Below are 18517 nucleotides of genomic sequence, written 5' to 3'. Positions count from 1 at the left end.
CAGGTGATTTATTGAAGTGCCACTTGGCTGAAGTGCCTTTGATCTTCGCTTGATCTCGAACAAGTTTAGGATGGTGCCAAACAGGAAGCTTTGTACCCAGTTTACCCAATGTGCACTCGTGCTGGAGCATATAGATGGGAGTCAGGTTAGTATCTCTGTCAATAGGGATTCATCATGATTAGATGCAGGAGTCAGGGTAGTGCAAACAGAGACATCTGCTTGAAGGTTCTCTGGCGCCAAGCTATCAACTGCCTATCAACATCGCTTATTCTGACATTGCTTTCCTCTTATCCTAGTGATCTTAAGGGAATTATACATTTGAATTCAGATTCTGAGGCATTGGTGACTCAACAGTAATTGCTCCCTAAGAAATGTACACTGTAGTTAAAAAAAAGTCAGTTTCCTGATCTGTCAATTTGTTTGTCAGATATAAAGAGAAGCAGGGGAATAAAAATGCCTGGTTGACTGTAGATTTGGGAGCCCTGATTTAATCACGTTTGAAAACCAGGAAATTTCTGGCTGCATAAAAAAGCTTACCTCTGCTCAGGTGATTTGATGGTCTTCTACTCTTTGAATTATTGTAGTCCATGTACAACAGCAAATGACATTTATACAGCGACTTTCACATCGGAAGGACGTCCCAAGGCGCTGGACAGTTAAGGGTATGCACCCAAACTGGGAGTTGAAATCAAAAGGGGTAGAGGGTAGAGGGAGTGTGGCTGACAGCACCATCAAAGAGGAAAGTCTTGAGATGGACCTTGAAGGAGGCAAGGGAGGGGACGAGGTGGAGGGATTTGGGGATGGAGTTCCAGAGGGTGGGGGCAGAATAGCTTAAGGCCCGACCGCCAATAGTGGGGCGGGCAGGGCGGGGACGTGGAGCATGCCCTTGTCCACCGAAGAGGGAGCGGAAAGGTTGGCATGGTATTAAGAGGTTGCAGAGGTAGGGAGGAGCAAAGGCCTTCAAAGTGAGATTGAGGATTTTAAACACTATCCTCTGAGGTATGGGGAGTCAGTGGAGCCAGGCGAGAATGGGGGTAATTGGTTCACAGAGTTTGGTACGGGAGTCGAAAATCGTGCTCTTTTTTTAATAAAGTCAGGCCTTCAGTTTACAGTGCAGTATGGTGCTTCAGTGCAGTATTGGGGTGGGGGGAGTCCTGCATTGACAGGGGTGCTGTCCTTCTGATGAGACATTAAACTGAGATCCCACCTGCCTGTTCAATGACATTAAACATCCTATTCAAAAGTTTACGAGAGGTTTGAATGAAGAAGGTGCTTTAGCCCATCTAAAAAAAGTAAATTAACTACATTTAAGAAATTCACTCCATATGAATCATGTCTGTGCTTTGGATGAGACATTAAATCGAAGCCCTGTCTGCCTGACGTTGAAGATCCAATGACACTATTTAAAATGAGAAGGAAAATTCTCCCGGTGTCTTGGCCAACAAATCCCCTAAATAAAATTGGTCACTCACCCCATGACTATTTGTGGGACGTTGCTGTGTACAAACTGGCTGTCATGTTTCGCCCCCAAAATACACAGGCAATCCATAGTACATCCTGTGAAGTACTATTAGACGCCTTGATAGTGAAATAAGGTGCTATATCAAATGCAAAGATTCTTACTCTTATTATGTCTTGGGCCAAATCCTTGGTCCCTTATCTTACAGCAGCATTGACATTTTTATTGTTTCTGGCTGTTTGAGTCTCCCTACAAATCCAGCATGCATCTTTAAAGAGAAAGAGTAGAACATTGAAGCAATCATTCCTTATGGACTTGTTAAAGGATTACTTTAATACCTCATGAGTCATTAAAAGATTATCCCATTGTACGACTAAGCTAATTAACAGACCTGCCTTCCCTCGCTCTCCAAGCATCACTATCGAAGACTGAGTATCAAAACCAGCACTCAGAATACCTAGAACAGCTTTGGTGGCATTTATTTGGGGAGCTGCCTGCGGGTAGCACCTGATACAGCAACAGACAGTTGATTGTTTCCTGTTTGCAGACGAGATTTCTCCAACTTCTCTGAGAAAAATATCGGGCAGCTTTACTTCCAGAACCTCAGAGACTCTAGCTATGTCACTGACTCTAGGAATCTCCTTCCGAATAACAGTGCAAAAGTTGCTTCACATCTGAGGGTGACACGCACACTCAAGTTTCAGTTGAAATTTCATTTAAATAAAATTAATTCAATTAAACGTCACTTAACATCACTTAAATAACATAATCTTTGTGTTTTATATAGTGCCTTATTACCTCTAAACATCTCAATGCACTTCAGAGTTTCTGTAATGTCTAGTGACATTAAGGCACCGTTGTCAAAACGATCAAAAACAGCTGGATCTTGGGCATGAAAACTATGTTGGAAAGGACCCTTTAGATGTGTATAACCTGCCAATTTCACTCATTACATTTATAAATAAACTGCCCCAAATGACTAAGTTGCTAGACAATTTCTTTCCAAGGTTGGAAACAAGGGTTGACACAGGTGTCTAATTTGTGATATTTGTAAATTAAATGCTGCATAATTGTAGAGTTTCAATTATAGAGGGAACCAAAGTTTCAAAGTTCGATCTGCCCTTTCACTTTAAATTCTCCACACACGCTTGATGGACAAAAATCTATTTTCTTTCCCAAAGATTTTATTATAAGCATATAATACAAAAACACTGGGATAACATTTTGTAATAATCAACTAAAAGCAACATTGCAAGCTCATCATATAGCCCTGGTAGTTTATATAATATAGTGGAATCAATACAATGCAACATCAATTCTGTTAAGATCAAATCTTTAAGAGTCATGTACAAAGTCACTCCCCTCGCCGCAATTTCATGATTTAAAATACCATGGAACGAGTGTAGTTCTAGAAGATCTAAAATTACAAACCACAACCATGGTCAACAAGGATTCAATTCCTTGCTGCTTCCCACCACCACACAAAATTAGGCTTTCAATTTGCAGGCAGTGGAGACACAACACTTTAACCACTTTGATAATAGCAAAAGAAAAATAGTCAGTCGATGTTTTTTTATGGTTAAGGAAGTACTAAAGACCTTTTAAGTCCTTTCTAATTTAAGTATTGCAGTGATTTAAAATGTCACCCAACAGTCTACCAATAATATACTGGTAATTTAGATCAAGCTTCAGCTGTTAATTTACTATAAAACATTTCATATGGTCTTGCATGCAGTTTTGAGGCACAACTTGTAACTTACAAACCTGACAGTTTTGGGTATTAATGAATGAGTAAATGCAGCAACTATATAATTCTTTAAAAATAAAAAAAATCCATATGGGTACTGGAGAAAAAAAAACTGGCAGACTGGATGCATTAGTATCACTTTGATTTCAGAAATTGAAAGATCAGATCAATGGTGTTCCACTAAATTACATAACCATAGTCCCTGAAAATATATGATCTACATTCAAAATGTTTAAGATTGTCTTGGTTGTAAAAAATAACAGTACGGCTAAACCTTACCAATACAAGGTTGTGGAGACTGACAAAGTTGTTCTTCTGTTCAGTGGTTCATCTTATCAAAGTCCTTATCACTTCATGCTGATTATTGGAGAGCTTTAGTTAGAACAGCAGAAGTTGGCTACAAACAGGTTTATAATAACCCATTTGCTACTCGTACAATGAGGTTCTACTGTAGAACATTGCAACATCCCAACAAACACAATGGATGTCTAAATAAACCAACAGTGCAGGCTGAAAAGACCCAGTACATCAGGTGCTCCTATTCAAAGCTATCTAAAGTGGACCAAAGCAGCATAACCAAGTCCCTGCAAATACACAAACATACACGCCAACCGTTCATAAAACAAAACAAACAAGGAAAATGTGAAAGAGATGCTGTTCACAGGATAATATGGTTCAGTGAATTTGATTCAGTGTGTACCTAATGGCTTTTGACTTTTGTTAATTGTATGCAATTTAAAATAAAAATAAACACATTTACGATCTACACCCATTGCACATCCTTATTAACTGTAATTTTACTATTTATGTCTTAACTGTATAATTTCTGCTCAGATTATAATTGTCATATTTTCAGCCACAATTGCAATGCATTCAGATCATGCCTTGCATGACAGCACTAATAGCGCAACATTAACATTTCTGCATTTGGATCATTTAATGTATCATAGTTCATAGCACCACATCCATTATAATTCCCACTGTAAATGTAAAATAAGCATCCTATTAAATCTCAAATTCACAAGCAACACTAAGGACTGTACATGTGGTATTAACTAAGTATCTACTTACACGTGAAACTAATAGTATAGAACCTCTAAATAAGACCTAATAACTATTAAATTTAGTGGCAGACAGAAAGCGTACAGTCTTGTACTTCTTAAGATGACAAATATGGAATGCCATGTAACTATAAAAACCCAGTCAGCTTGGTGTCTGTCTTTCACAATAAGCAATTTGACAGGGAGGGGGGAGGTGCTCAACACAAAAAGGATAAGATTTCCTGACCAAACAGGACGTACACTTAAGTCAACTGTATTGATCTTCAGTTGAAGCAGAAATGTGCTCAGAGGGGGGAAAAAAGCAACATTTACTAGTATAGTCAGCGTATATAAAGTACAAAGTGCAACTCTTATTACCCCAAAAGTTAAAACTTTCAAAATTCTTTACAACATTAAAAGATATATAATGCATTATAGCTGATAGTCCATCTGAGGCTGTGTGTTGTCAATTGAACAAGTCAAGCAGGGTCAGTTCACGGAGCTGCGAAGTCTACAAACACCGCCTTCTATCGCCAGTGACTGCCCCGCCACAGCTCCAGGTGGAAGTCTGGAAATGTGAGTCTGTGGATAAACATGTTAACCATTTCAAGGCTTCAGATAAACATAGCTGTACAATGAGCAGGTTGATTTATTGGATTAAAGACATCCTCAATAAGTTGATTAGTAATGTGAAAAATAAACAAGAAAAACGTGAGAGACGTGTTGTATTCTAACAAGACTATTTCTATTTGCAACTAACTACCATGGTCATGAATTTTCTCAATTTTTCCAGCCTCCCTTCATTCCTATGTTAATCTTTCAGAGACCAATTAGCATTTATTCGTTTCCAGATCTTCTGTATTTATTTCTAATTTCCAGAATTCAACCTTTTATTTTTATTTTTACCTTAATATTCTCACCTTCCCCTTTCCCACTGGCCAGTAGGAAAGAGAAGGATGTGTGGACTTGCAATTACAGTAGTATAAATTGGTTGTAAAGCAGCATATTTTTACAGGTAATGTGGACAAAATATCAAGTCTTTCTCTTAGCAATCTCAGCATTTTTTCGGAAAGAGTGTTTTGAAAAACTGTGGAATACGAAGCCTAAATCAGTAAAGTCCACATATTTCGCCCACAAAATATACAGTCAACCCACTTTACAGTATATTCTGTGAAGCATTTTGAGACGCCTCGAAGCTGTGATAAGGCGCTATATCAAATGCAAGGATTATTATTATTATTAATAGAAGCCTGGCAAACTGATTGAGTGTTATCATATCCCGCTGGCCTTCTGTTCACCAAGATTTATATTCAGGCCTTGCTGCCTTGGGATTCACATTTCACTACGAATTTTGCAATCCGATATTCACAACATATCCTGTTTGCGAATGTCACATTTTAAACCCCTAGGTATTTTCCCCCTCCATCTTCACATGCACCCTACTTCGGGAATGGTAAATGAAAATTCTTTACAGGAAATTCTCGTGAAATTCTCATGGTCTTAGCCTGATGACCATGTTCTTACAATTTAAGATTAAGAAGCTGTTTTTTCTGCGGTTGTTAAAAAAAAATTGGCGTACTAAATTTTAGAATATTCTAAAATTCCGGCACATACTTAAAATTTTAAGCCAACATCTTAAGGTTAAGACCATGAAGACCTTCAAGGCTCGGCAGTCCTCGACTTTTCTGGAGAAACAGCAGGGTAATAGCCAACCGTTTCCACATATTGTGATGGTAGTGCTGCTTGGAGGTCCAAGAATTTTGGGCTATTGCATTAATGAAACAAAAGCCATTCACAAGTTCATAGAGGAGAATAGTTGTGTATTTTGTCTAGGTCTTCCCAGTATCTGACTGACACGGAAACACATCGCCGTGCAGAAATCTTTCCAGGGTTCCACTGATAGTGTGGGTGTACTGTGCACTATACCAGAAGCACTCTGACTCAAATCAACGCATTATGATGGTATTGCCCCGTACGTATGATTTAATTTATCTACTATGGACCCTCTTTCCTCCAGAATGATGTACCATACCTATCTAATCCAGAAGAATTTAGGTGTAGGTTGGCAAAGGCTTGGGGACCCTGAGGGTGCACTGGACTTAACCAACTAAAACCTTGCAAGTCAAAGTCTAAGACAAAATCAACAAATTTTATACTTAATTGGCAGCAAATGATCAACATGTGTTTATGTGGGGGCAAAGAGGTTGACCCAAGCTGCAATTAATTTGACATAAGGCTGTTAAAATGTAAAAAATTGGTATGGGTAAAACTCTGATACACATAAGTTAGCATCCACTACTGCCATTTGATCACCAGATCGCAAATCAGAGTATAGAAAATAACATTTCTTTAAAATAAGAATTCCAATAGCAGTAAGGATAATGTAGAACTATTCTGCCTTTACAGCATTGTAGCACATAATCAGTTGTGATGTAATTACCTCTACTAATAATCCTTGCATTTGATATAGCACCTTATCATGTTGTTGAGACATCTCAAAGCTCTTCACAGAATACACTGTAAAGTGGATTGACTGTGTACTTGTGGGTAAAATGCGGCAGCCAATTGTGCTCAGCAGTGTCCCACAAACATCATGGATTGAGTGACCAATTTTTTTTTGGAGGGATTATTACCCCTGGAGAGCAATTCGCCAATTGACAAACAACTGGGTTCTTACTTACTGCTAGGTGTGTGTGGACTAAGGAAACTTGCTTAAGGTTTTGTTCGCCCGCCCGGAAATCGAACCTGGGTTCTCTTGCTTGAGAGGCGAGTGCCCTAACTACCAAGTTACTGGACTCCATAGTTTCATGTAAATCAGATAGAATATCCTATTTAAAGCAGGAAACACTCTGCAAACAGCAAGTACAGAATTCAAGATGGAAGGAAATAAAGTACATTCCGCCACTTGAAGAAAAAAAAACTGATTCTTGAGAAGATTTATATTCCGAGTGAATATACTTCACTTAATTAAAATCGTACGGTAAAATACTCATAAATCACATGGAATCATCTGTGAAACTCAGAATTTAAGTTAGTTAAACGAAAGTATACTGCAGTACATTAGGTCATGAAGTTGCTGGGAAAAACGTACTGAGCAAACAAACATCTTCTGGAACAATTAGCCCTTTGAACGGTGCTTTTATTTTACATTAATTCTGATAGTGTTTAGTCAGTAAAAGGACAGAAGGTCAAATGTTGGAGGCAACATGTTGAGAACAGAATCTCCACCTGCAGATATCAGGTCAGCAGTTTTGCTTTATTCCTGTTGCCTCTCTGTGCAAGAGATTGCTTTCTGATGCTGGTAATAATAATCTCCAGCCATTTCCATATGCTACAAGAAAGTCCCTTTCATCACTACTGATCAAGATAACAGATGTTGTCTTAAAAAAATCTTCAAAAACCTAATATTATGAGCGTAAAGAGGTAAGCAGATGAAAGCTCATTAAAAAAAAATGTCTTTGACTATTTCTCAGATAAACCAAAAGACCTCAAAGGCGAAGATACATGACTGGGAACTCAACATTAGCACATTCTAATTCTAATTAAAATCCAATTCTAAGTAGTTAATTCTAATCCCAAATTAAGGATTTATGATATTAAATAGGCAGGAGAGTACACACTGCTCTAAATAGATTTCATTTTTTAATATCCTGTTTTAAACAATGCTTAATAGATATCTGATAGATTGATTTGAAGCATCCACTTGTAAGTTTTATTTTGACCAGTTATAGTTCTACTCGTGTTGGAAATGGGCACATGCGTCCCCCTCCCCAGTTGCACAGATGTACAGAAAGTACAAATCGCATCGTCATCCACAACCAATGTTTTCACATGAATTGCTGCAATCTGATATGTACAATGAAGACGAATGGAATTGAAGGCAACCAAGTGGCTTGGATTGGGAACTGGTTAGCAGAGAATTTGGATTAAAGGGATACTCTCTGTTTGGCTGACAGTGACAACTGGTTTCCCACAAGAAGTTGAGGCCCCATGTTTTTATGCATTGGATATAAAAACAGGAGAGTATATTAATGTTTGCATCTAATTCTAAGCTGCGAAGTACAGTGAATGGTGAAAAGAAAAAAAAACTATAAAAGGTCCAGAAAAAAAATTCAGCAAGTGGGCAAAATGATGCCAGGTGCAGTTCAATGTGCCAACATGTCATCACTGACAATCTCGGTTGCCCTAGTAGATGGCATTTTTAATGTGAGAAGTTGGCTAGTCAGTGCTGGAAGCTAGGGGTACTGTGCTTATGGTAGACCTACGCCCAACAGGGCATATTCTGATAGGATTGTCCTGTATTAGGTTAAGAAAAGAAGGTAATCTGGATTTGTGAAATGTGGCAAAAAAACAACAACTCTAGATCAGTTGTGGCCAAGCCTTGCCCATGGGCCAGAAGTGATCCGCAGTAGCCACGCATTCACACTATGTGAGTCTATTTTAAATCAATGTTTTGTTTCTGGTCTTTTCTTGATTTATGCCACTAATCAAGAAATATTCAATCAAGAAAATGCATTTGTTAGCTAACCACTGCTCTAGATCATTTCAATAATAATAATCCTTGCATTTGATGTAGCGCATTATCACGTGGATGAAACGTCCCAAACGCTTCACAGAATATACTGTAAAGTGAAGTGACTAAATTTTGTGAGCAAATTAGGGTTAAAGACAACAAGCAATTAGGTGAACAGTAGAGTGGAACTTTATGGATAAATGGATCATATTTTAAACTTAATTTTAATCCAACAATATTACATCATTTCACCCACAAAATATACAATCAATTCACTTTACAGTATATTCTGTGAAGCATTTTGATATGTCTAGAAGACATGATAAGGCGCTTTCTCAAATTAAGGATTATTATTATATTATCACCTTCACTGTACGATGCATCAAGAAAAGGAAGAACTGAGGATCCTAGAACCTTGGGACGTCCTCCTGATGTGAAAGGTGCTATACAAATGGAATTTTGTTGGTGTTGGTGGACGACTGATACTGTAAAAGCTGTTCTGTTATCATGAGATTAAATCTGTTTGCAAGCACAACATCGTTTGAACTGCTGTGCAGTTCTATCCTTTTGACCAGTTGGAGCAAGCAGATTTCCTTGAAGTACGTGCAGGGATAACTTGGATTAAGTAAGGGTTTGTGTATGAACAAAAATGGACAATAAAGGAGGGAAAAGAATCTCAATGTATTTTCCTTCCTCAAAACAACAACATGTCATACCATGGTTTACAGAGTTCTAAGATCTGGTTTAAATGGCAAATACTGACATGCCAGCCTTTGACAGATTAGATTACTTTTTGATCACTCATCACCTCACCCAATACTTGTATTTGTGGTAGCTCTCCGAAAAACATTTGTGGTCACAGACTCAAGGGGGGTGGGGGTGGGGGGGGGGGAGGGGTAGAAGAAGAGAGATTAGTCTTGTAAAGGAAGGTCAAAAGCGTAATTTAAAATTGAAGTGAGAAGAGCAGCTGCGTCTGTCATCCCTTCAACAATACCAGCTGCAGAATTTGTGGGCAATATGGAAACAATGTTCACCAGATGTCAAAGAATGGAAGAGAAACTGCTCAGCAAGCAGCCAGCTTCTCGTGCCTTTAATGTCGCAGTGTCACCTCTATTACCGAGCCACATGTCACACATGGAATACAACTGTTAGGTTCCAACGTAAATCACGCATCTGACTTTTTGAGCACTGCTCTGCATATTTAAAGAAATGCAACACAAAAAGTGTTCGATTTCTCACTTTGAATGACTTTTAAAGATGGAATGTGGAAGAGGTTCCCTCCCACACCCGAAAAAACTAAAAGCAATCACGAAGTGTCAAGTAAAAATGTTTGTCTGCACGACTTAGGATTTAGTAATGGAAAATAATCTTCAGGGGATCGAACGCATTTCAAAGAAGGCAAATGCAAAATATATATTTAAAATTGTCCAATGCATTAATATCAGAAAAGGTCAAATGAACAACTGTGAATAACCAGCCTCTACTGTAAATTAACAAGGATTTTTTTTAAAGAGAGAGGATAGTTTGAACAAGGGATTCTATGCCACAAGTTGAGGCAGGGTCTATACATTCCTTTTAAAAGGAATTGGAATAGATGCTTGTAAAATAGGAAATATTAAAGCATGGGGAGTGATCAGGATAAATTAGGTGAATGTGGGAAACAAAACTGTCCAGATTTGATGGGCCAAATGCCCTGCTTCTTTGCTGTAATATTCTATAAAAGCATTTGCAAAAATAGTGATGTCCACTTGTTACAGACTTACCTTGGCTTTGCCATCTTGAGTCGACATGTAACCAACACACATACTCTCAGTGGTATGACTCCATAGGAACTCAACTGTGTAAAAAAAGGTACAAGAACATTATTTATGTGATTTATACCAACAGTATCTATAGTACTGGGTGCCCAGAAATCCCTTTTGAAAAACACTCAAAGAAAATTATTAGTTAAATTTAATGAAACATTTCCAATTCAAAATAGTGTTACAATGGCTCTTCTCTTCAACAAAAAAATTAACACCTATGGCTCAGTGGTGGGCTTGATCATGATGGGCTCCTCATATAAGAGCATCAAGAGTTTATTTCATTAAATGGCGTGTAGGGTTTGGCTTAATTATCTGAATAAAATCCTCAGCTTCTCCCGAAATCGGTAATGGTCTCAATCAATGCAACACTAATCGTACACAGTGGAAGATTGTAGGTGTGTGTTGAGTTAGTTAAGGCAGCCGTTGGAGTGCTTCAATTAGGTTTAGTAGGGGAAAATTAACCAAGTGGGCCACTCTTGATCACTATCCAGAGACCCCTGCAGAAAAGTGTAGATGTCAACTAAGGACAGGATCACCTTTTGTCCCCTAAACTCAAAACCTTAGAGCAAACAGTACTTCTGGAACTTTACCCCAATAGGAGAAAGGAATCAAAAAACATCTCAATAAGACAATGCAGGGAGGGGAGAGAATTTGAGGACAGAGGGGTAAACCTCCATTTATGAGAGATTATACAACTGTAAAATAAGTGGTAATAATAATTTACTGACAACTGTTTCCTCCACTATTCACAGCCATATGGACCAGAGCTCTTGCTGCCTATCCTTACTTAACACAAAACACTTGAAGAGCAACAAGGGAAGTGACAGGAAAAACGAGGAAAAACATATCTGGCTTTAATTAGTTTAATTATGTACAATTTCATTATTTTCTGAATGCCACACCATTTTTCAATTTAGTTCAGCATACACCGCAATTCATGTGGTATTCAAACCAAAATGTTTCTTAAAAAAAACTTAAAGGATTATAAAAAAAAGTAAGCTTATTGCCAAATTTTAAGACAAAATTTTTTCTCCATTATAGATGATAGCCGCTTGCATACCAAGTTCTGTTTTTAGTTGACTAGATAGGTTGCCAATGTATTGCCATGCCTCAGTCAATGCCAATCTACATCAGAAGACCAACCACAAGAGATAGATGAAGACCTTTTGGGCCATTTGATCTCAGCCTTCCTCAGCTTGCTCTGTTGTCTTCCAATTACAGCATCAAGCGTTTTTTTAAACGACTCCAGGATGCTGGCCTCCTAACACTCTTTATGATAAACTGTTCCTGCCGTTAATTATTCCCTGTACTGTATTTCCGGGCATCTGTTCTAAACTTTATTTCTGCTCTCTTATTCCGCTGCCTTTGGCTTATCGGAAAATATTATTCCGGATTTACTTTCTCAATCCCATTGAGCACTGCATTCTATAATAATGTTCACACTAAGATGTTCTTTTCAAGGCTGGAGTGACCAAGTTATTTGGTCGTTCCTGATGGCTAAGGACCATTAATGTCAACTTTTATTCAATAAAATAACAGTTTGGGGGAGTATTTTCTGGGGGGAGTTGTTGAGATTTAATTTTTCCATCAGAAAAGAGAGAAAACGCGAGGAAAACATTCAACACAAATTCCCCAGGAAAATACAGTGAAAAATCGGGATTTATTTTGGAACATCCACTCAACAAGAGCATCCCAAAACTGCTGACTGTAATGCCAGAAAGGTCCAGAAACAGATGAAGTAAGTTGGTTCCAGCTTCCAGGACCTTGAGAACACCAAGGTGGCTGACATGTCACAAATTGTTCTGTGAAGGTCCTCCCAGCACACTGAAGACAGCTGTCCGAGATAGCTGATGAAACTGAAGCTTGGAGCAACAGCTGCTGGACGACATTACCTGGAATCCGTGTTCGTGAACACATGTTCATACATCCAGTGCCTGGAATCCACTTTGGCTTGCAGAGAGGTAAGCTGCTGCTGCTTAAACTCCAGAACTCCAACTGGTGGAACCAATGCTCAATAGGAAGGGATGTGTGCCTGAGCTGCGGATCGGAAGATGGTGGCAATGCCCTCACGCATTTCATGCTGAACTGTGTTGCCCACCAGGAAGCTTGCACTTACCTTCCAGCTAGTAAGGGCTTGAACCCGTGCTTATCAGAATTCAAACTACTAACTAGTGATATCTGTGTCCTAATTGATGGGAGCAATTTGTGGGGAAGTAAACGTTTCTTCACCACCTTTTTATAACAATGGATCAGAGCTGTATCAGCAGTGCTAGGCATGCATGTTGTTGAAGGACTGGACAGTTCAAGTTGTTGTTATCGTTGTATGTAATCAGTGTGAAACACATTTGGTATCATGACATCAGATGTCAAATTCAGAATTAATTTTTAAAAAAGAATTGCGCATTCCCCCAACTCTTAATAACATTAAAAATTCAATACAAAAGTTGCAGAACTCTGAAATAAAGTGTTTTTTTTTAAAATGAATGTGATAGGAAGAATCATAAAATCAACCTTCTTCTCAGCACTTGCTTCACAGCTGAAAGGAAACTGACTGCAATTTAAACATAGGATAAAGCACATTGCACCGTTTGTGTTCTGAAAAGAATTGTGACAATCAAAAAGCACTTGAACACTTTAAAATACATAAACCCTTTGCAAATGTTGGTACAGTTTTTAAAAACAAATTCAACACAAAATAGAATATTTATGGTAAACTGTTTGGAAGAGCCACTGGAAAAGTCTGGCTTACATACAGAGTATAAAAATCCAAGAATCAGTGGGAGGCATCCTTGGATGTCACAAAGCCAAATACTTTTAAAGTGAAGATGGGTTCTTTTAATGGATTCTTTAATGCGTCTATACTGGTGCATATTTCGTTCCAATGGGGTGAGGAAAAGGTCAACAATGAAGAAGAATATGGATATTAATATGTGACTACTAATACTATGGAGGGGCTTGAATGGTTCAGAAAGCAAAGTTGCCATATTTGAAAAAAAAGGAAGAATCACTGGACGTATGAAAGAACTAAAAAGGGCAATATTGTCCTACTGAATGAGCGGGAGGCTCCAATATATATGTATTACTGTTGTAATGTGGGACTTTGATTCCATAAAAATCAGACCCTGTGTTACATTATAAAAATAGTCACTGGCCAATGTGTATGGGTCATCGGGTTGCCACTGAGGTCACTAAACTGCGACAGTGTTGGGTTCCAGCCAGCTGCTCAGTCAAACGCCCTCATGAGCATCTCCAGCATTGCTAGGATGTCACTGATAGGCCTTCTCTACTCTGCCCAGGAAACTGGCTATATAGTGCCAGAAATGTACCGCACTCTGGGTGAACTGCAGGTACACTCACATAATATGCTTTATAAGATACACATATTAAGTCAGACCAAACCCACTCTTTGAGCTTCAGAGTAAAGTCTGTGTAGTAATTGATGGGAGTAATTTGTGTGGAGATATTTCAATCTGGCATGCTGATTTTATTGCTGAGGGAACACATATAGGTTGATGATAGGAATGTCTTCATCAGAAAAAAAGGAACACTATTGTGGGAATCAACAAAAAAGGCTTAATACTCCTTGGAAAAGGTTTTGAAAACAAAAAAGTTAAATTGCACAAATCATAAGATATTGCCAATCATTAGACTTTGTGATGGAATTTTGAACCCTGCATTCTGAAGCGCCTCAATAAAGCTGCTATTCTGAAAGTTATACTGCTTACCTAGGAGGGCCTGAGTATTCGATGACGGCTCAGATTCTAGTGAACATCTGCAACATCGGAGAACTATCACACCCCCAAGTACAGAGTCTTCACAGGCTAGGAATGGTGAACCTATAAATAAGTCAGAAAAATGGTACTGCAATGAAGGAACAGAAAAATTAAGATCAACTTAATTTTGAATTCAATGTTTTACTGCTTCAAAGACATGTTTCTTCTTCAGTGAGACAGAATACCTGGACATTATTCATTAAATACAGAATTACAACTAATAACTGGGGGTGGAAAACCTTCTGAGCTGAACATTGTACAGTTAAGTGAGAGTATTATTGTTCTAATAAGCTGTGCATGACAAAAATATTGGATGTTAGAACGGCATAATCAAGGTGAAAGTGTCCAATTTCCTTGCATTGTTGCCTCAATTACTACAAACGTATGAATTTTAGGGAAAATAAATAAGAATGCAGATTTTTAAAGAATTTCAGAGGTTTCAGAAACACCTGGGCAAGAAATTCCTCTTGCCACTAACTACAGAGCAACTCCATAAGAGCATAAGAATTAGGAGCAGGAGTAGGCCATTCGGCCCCTCGAGCCTGCCCCGCCATTCGATAAGATCATGGCTGATCTTCAGACCTAACTCTATCACAATGCTTTGGGGACATAAAATTAAATATCATATTATAATAGAAAAAGACAATGGCCCCACTTCTGCCAGGTCACCCATCGCTGGTCTTACTTTGTTCTGCAATATAAGCAAACTTGTGCTCCACAGAGGTGCTTTATAATAGGGTCACCCTGTATTGTGACTTTGATATTTGATTCATGTTCACTGCCACCACAAGATTGAGTGTTATTTATTTAAGACTGTACCTTCATGATGTCTGCAAGGTTTATATTACTGAAAAAACATTATACTGGAGGAAATAAATGACAGCAAGTGAATCTATTCCAACACAACTCCCAACTGTAATTGTTAGTTAATGCAGAGTAGACAAGATTCTTTGGCATAGTTCACCTGTCCTGCTCACAGTGTGAGGACAGCATAGCAGAAATAACACAAATGAAGACTGGAAGTTGAACGCAAGAGACAAACAAAAGAAAAATGAAAAACTTTTGGAATATATAAAAAGCAGATGTATTTTCTATAATTCAAACATAAGAAAAGTCAAGGACAGGAAAGCATCATTCAGCCCACCTTATCACTTTGGTAACTCTCTTTTCATGGCAGCTAATTTTATTTGAGTAACCCCAATACTTTTGCCTCTATTACCTTATTTGGCAGATTAGTTCAAATATTCATTTTCTTGAATCCAACCTATTTTTCTTGTATACTGTAAATGTTTCACACATTTCCATTTATTACCTAGTTTACTTTGAAAGCTTATCTTATCTTTACTATTAAATATTTTATAATGTTATAACGTTCCATGAGACCTCTTAACCACTTTCATTCCAGACCATATAAAGTTTGCTCTTTTTTCTTAAAACATTCTTTACACTTGGGATGAGCCAAGTTTTGTTCCAATTTCAGTAGCATTTTTAGTAAAAATAAATCTTTACTGAGGTGACGTAGCCTGTTATATGAGTACATAGCCTGTTATATACACTAATTAGGATTTGTGATATTGTGGATATCAGATGAATGACTACATATACCTCTCTCTCTTCCTCTATAAGTGTTTTTATAAATATTTTACGTTTCTCTCTAATCCCATACTTGCCTGGATCAGATCTTTCCACCTGGCATTTCAGATAAGTATCATGTGCATTTGCGCAACTAAAATCTTTTCCTGACATCACAGCCTAACTTTATCCTTAAACCTGAAGCTCAATATTGGAGTTCTGCCAATGTCTTATATTTTGCACATTAAATTTCCCCTGCAATATGTCTGCCCATTTGTATGACTGATTCAGTTCTTTTTCTTGCATCTTCATCAGCCAATTTGACCAGTTTACAGGTCAGCTGGCAAGTGATTTATGTAAGCTAGAAATAATAAGAATCCAAAAAATAACCTTTATGGGCTCTACTCAACACTTACATTGAAATAAATAAGTAGAAAAAGGTCCAGAGAAACATGGGAGTCCACTCCCAGGATAACGCCTTAAACCATCTCTCATTCAATACTCTAAATGAAGTTATATAAATGGCAGACACGAAGCAGATGAAATTCAATTGAAAAATCTAGGACACTGGCAGAACTTGAATATTTTGCTTGAGGTTTAAGGATAAAGTTAGGCTGTGATCCAAAGCTTCTTTTGCCAGCTACCCAATCTTCTTTACCCCACCCACCACCTTCCTGAGAAGTGCTTCTTACCAGTCTGATCAAAACACTCCACGACGTATTTGCATTACTTTATTTTTTAAACCAGTTTTTTACCCAGTCCTATGTTTCACTTGGATTTTTTTAAAAAAGATTTTGTTAGATGTTTGTCAAAAACTTTCTGAAAGTGTAAATAAACTGCATTACAGGCATTGCACAACTTCTAACACGTGCAGATACAACAGTAAGATTAATCTTTGCACAAGACACATCAGCAGTACTGTTTATTCACCAGGTGAAATAGTCATTTATTCCAAAATACTAGCTGTTGCAACATAAGACCATAAGATATAGGAGCAGGAGAATGCCATTCAGCCCCTCGAGCCTGCCCCGACATTTAATAAGATCATGGCTGATCTTAGTGCCGCATTATGTTGTTGGCCCACCTAGCAATCTTCAAAAACCTGCCCTTGATTAGTCATTCTCAAACTACATGCAGGAATGTGATCACCCAAATATGCTCACCAAAATGTATTCCCTGAAATCCCCTAGTAACAGTGTTATGTAAAATACAATACTTAAATCTGCAGGGTTCGCTGCATTAAGCAAAGCATTAGGACTCTTTGTAGAGTACCAGTTGTACCAGAGTGGTAGGACTCGGCAGTGCCCTGGAGTACTGCAGACCCGCCTGGCTCAGGAACTGGACTACCGAGACTGCCACAGAGAGTGGGCTTGACTCTGATATTCCATTGCCAATCATGTCACCTTGGAGCAAGTTCAGCTCCAAGGAGATCCCGTTTACCATTCCATTAAGGAAGATAGTCAATTGGTCAAAAGATATTTGGGTTGGAGGAAAATGTGGGAAAGCAATAATGACTTTTCCTTAACCTAGAATATAAATGTTGTGTGCCAGATTCAAATATTCGCGTAAAAGATGCAATAATAATATTACAGCATCTGAACTGAATCATGAGAGGGCAAGATACATAAAAAAAAACTATAAAAGGTAATTACTGTCAAGAGTAACATATTTGCAGGCAAATCAGCCAAACTTGTAATTGACCTGCAGTTGAGGGATTCAAAAGGGATTGATTCAAAGGGGAGGAATAAACAAACCCCGGCTGTACCTTTTCATTTTTCATAAAAATAATCCTTGCATTTGATATAGCGCCTTATCATGTCTCAAAGCACTTCATAGAATATGTCTTGTAAAGTGAATTGACTGTGTATTTCGTAGGTGAAATGTGGCAGCCTATTGCCCGCAACAGGTGTCCCACAAACAGTCATGGATTGAATGACCAATTTTCTTTGAGGGACTATTTATCCCCGGAAAATGATCCGCCAATCGACTAACAACCGGTTCCTACTTATTGCTAGATATACAGAGGCTTGTGGAGTAAAGAAACTTGCCTAAGTTTTTGCCCATCCGGGACTCAAACCCGGGTCCTCTCACTTGCAAGGCGAGTGCATTAACCAACTAAGCTACGGGACTCTGCTTTATTAGGACATCACAGGTCTAACAGGAACCTGAAAAAAAATAATGACATCTAACGCAAACAATTTGGAGCAACGTATTGACTTGGAATAGAAAATTGATAATCTTCTATTCAGGAATTAACCACTTGTTCTGAGTCTTGAAGCTTCAGGCATTCAAAAAAGCTTCAGTTTTGCTTTGGGGATTTTGAGATGTTGCCCAAACCAAGGGCAGCATTGATAACTCTCCTCTCTTCCCCCTCCACTCACTATACTCACGAACAAGGTCTATGAATCACATCTCTGATATTCCTCTATCTACAGTATGTTCAAACAACGATGCACCAACAAAAACTCCAAGCAGGTAAAAATCTGCAATTAATTAATTATCCCTGAAAGCCAGTAAAAATAAATAAATTTGATATAAAAATGGTTCTTACATCAGTTTCTAAATGCATTCTGCAGACTACGACATCCCCTTTGGGGAAAGTGGTAAT

The 18517-nt window shown here is 38.2% G+C and overlaps 1 protein-coding gene across 1 annotated transcript in view; it reads right to left on the bottom strand.

Moving 5' to 3' along the window:
- Window positions 1-2625: 2625 nt before the first annotated feature.
- tasp1 (taspase, threonine aspartase, 1) overlaps window positions 2626-18517 on the bottom strand; it is a 63163-nt gene continuing 47271 nt past the window's right edge. Inside the window, exons 11-13 of the mRNA XM_042333289.1 lie at window positions 14290-14400; window positions 10523-10596; window positions 2626-4828 (exon numbers count right to left, since the gene is read on the bottom strand). Of these exons, the coding sequence (XP_042189223.1) occupies window positions 4736-4828; window positions 10523-10596; window positions 14290-14400 (278 nt within the window). The 3' untranslated portion in view covers window positions 2626-4735. The remainder of the gene's footprint in view (window positions 4829-10522; window positions 10597-14289; window positions 14401-18517) is intronic.

The sequence above is a fragment of the Callorhinchus milii genome, unplaced genomic scaffold (assembly GCF_018977255.1).
Source record: "Callorhinchus milii isolate IMCB2004 unplaced genomic scaffold, IMCB_Cmil_1.0 Scaffold3, whole genome shotgun sequence".
Taxonomy (NCBI): Eukaryota; Metazoa; Chordata; class Chondrichthyes; order Chimaeriformes; family Callorhinchidae; genus Callorhinchus; species Callorhinchus milii.
The sequence above is the reverse complement of the archived record's forward strand: the minus strand, read 5'-3'. Positions and strand labels throughout refer to the sequence as shown.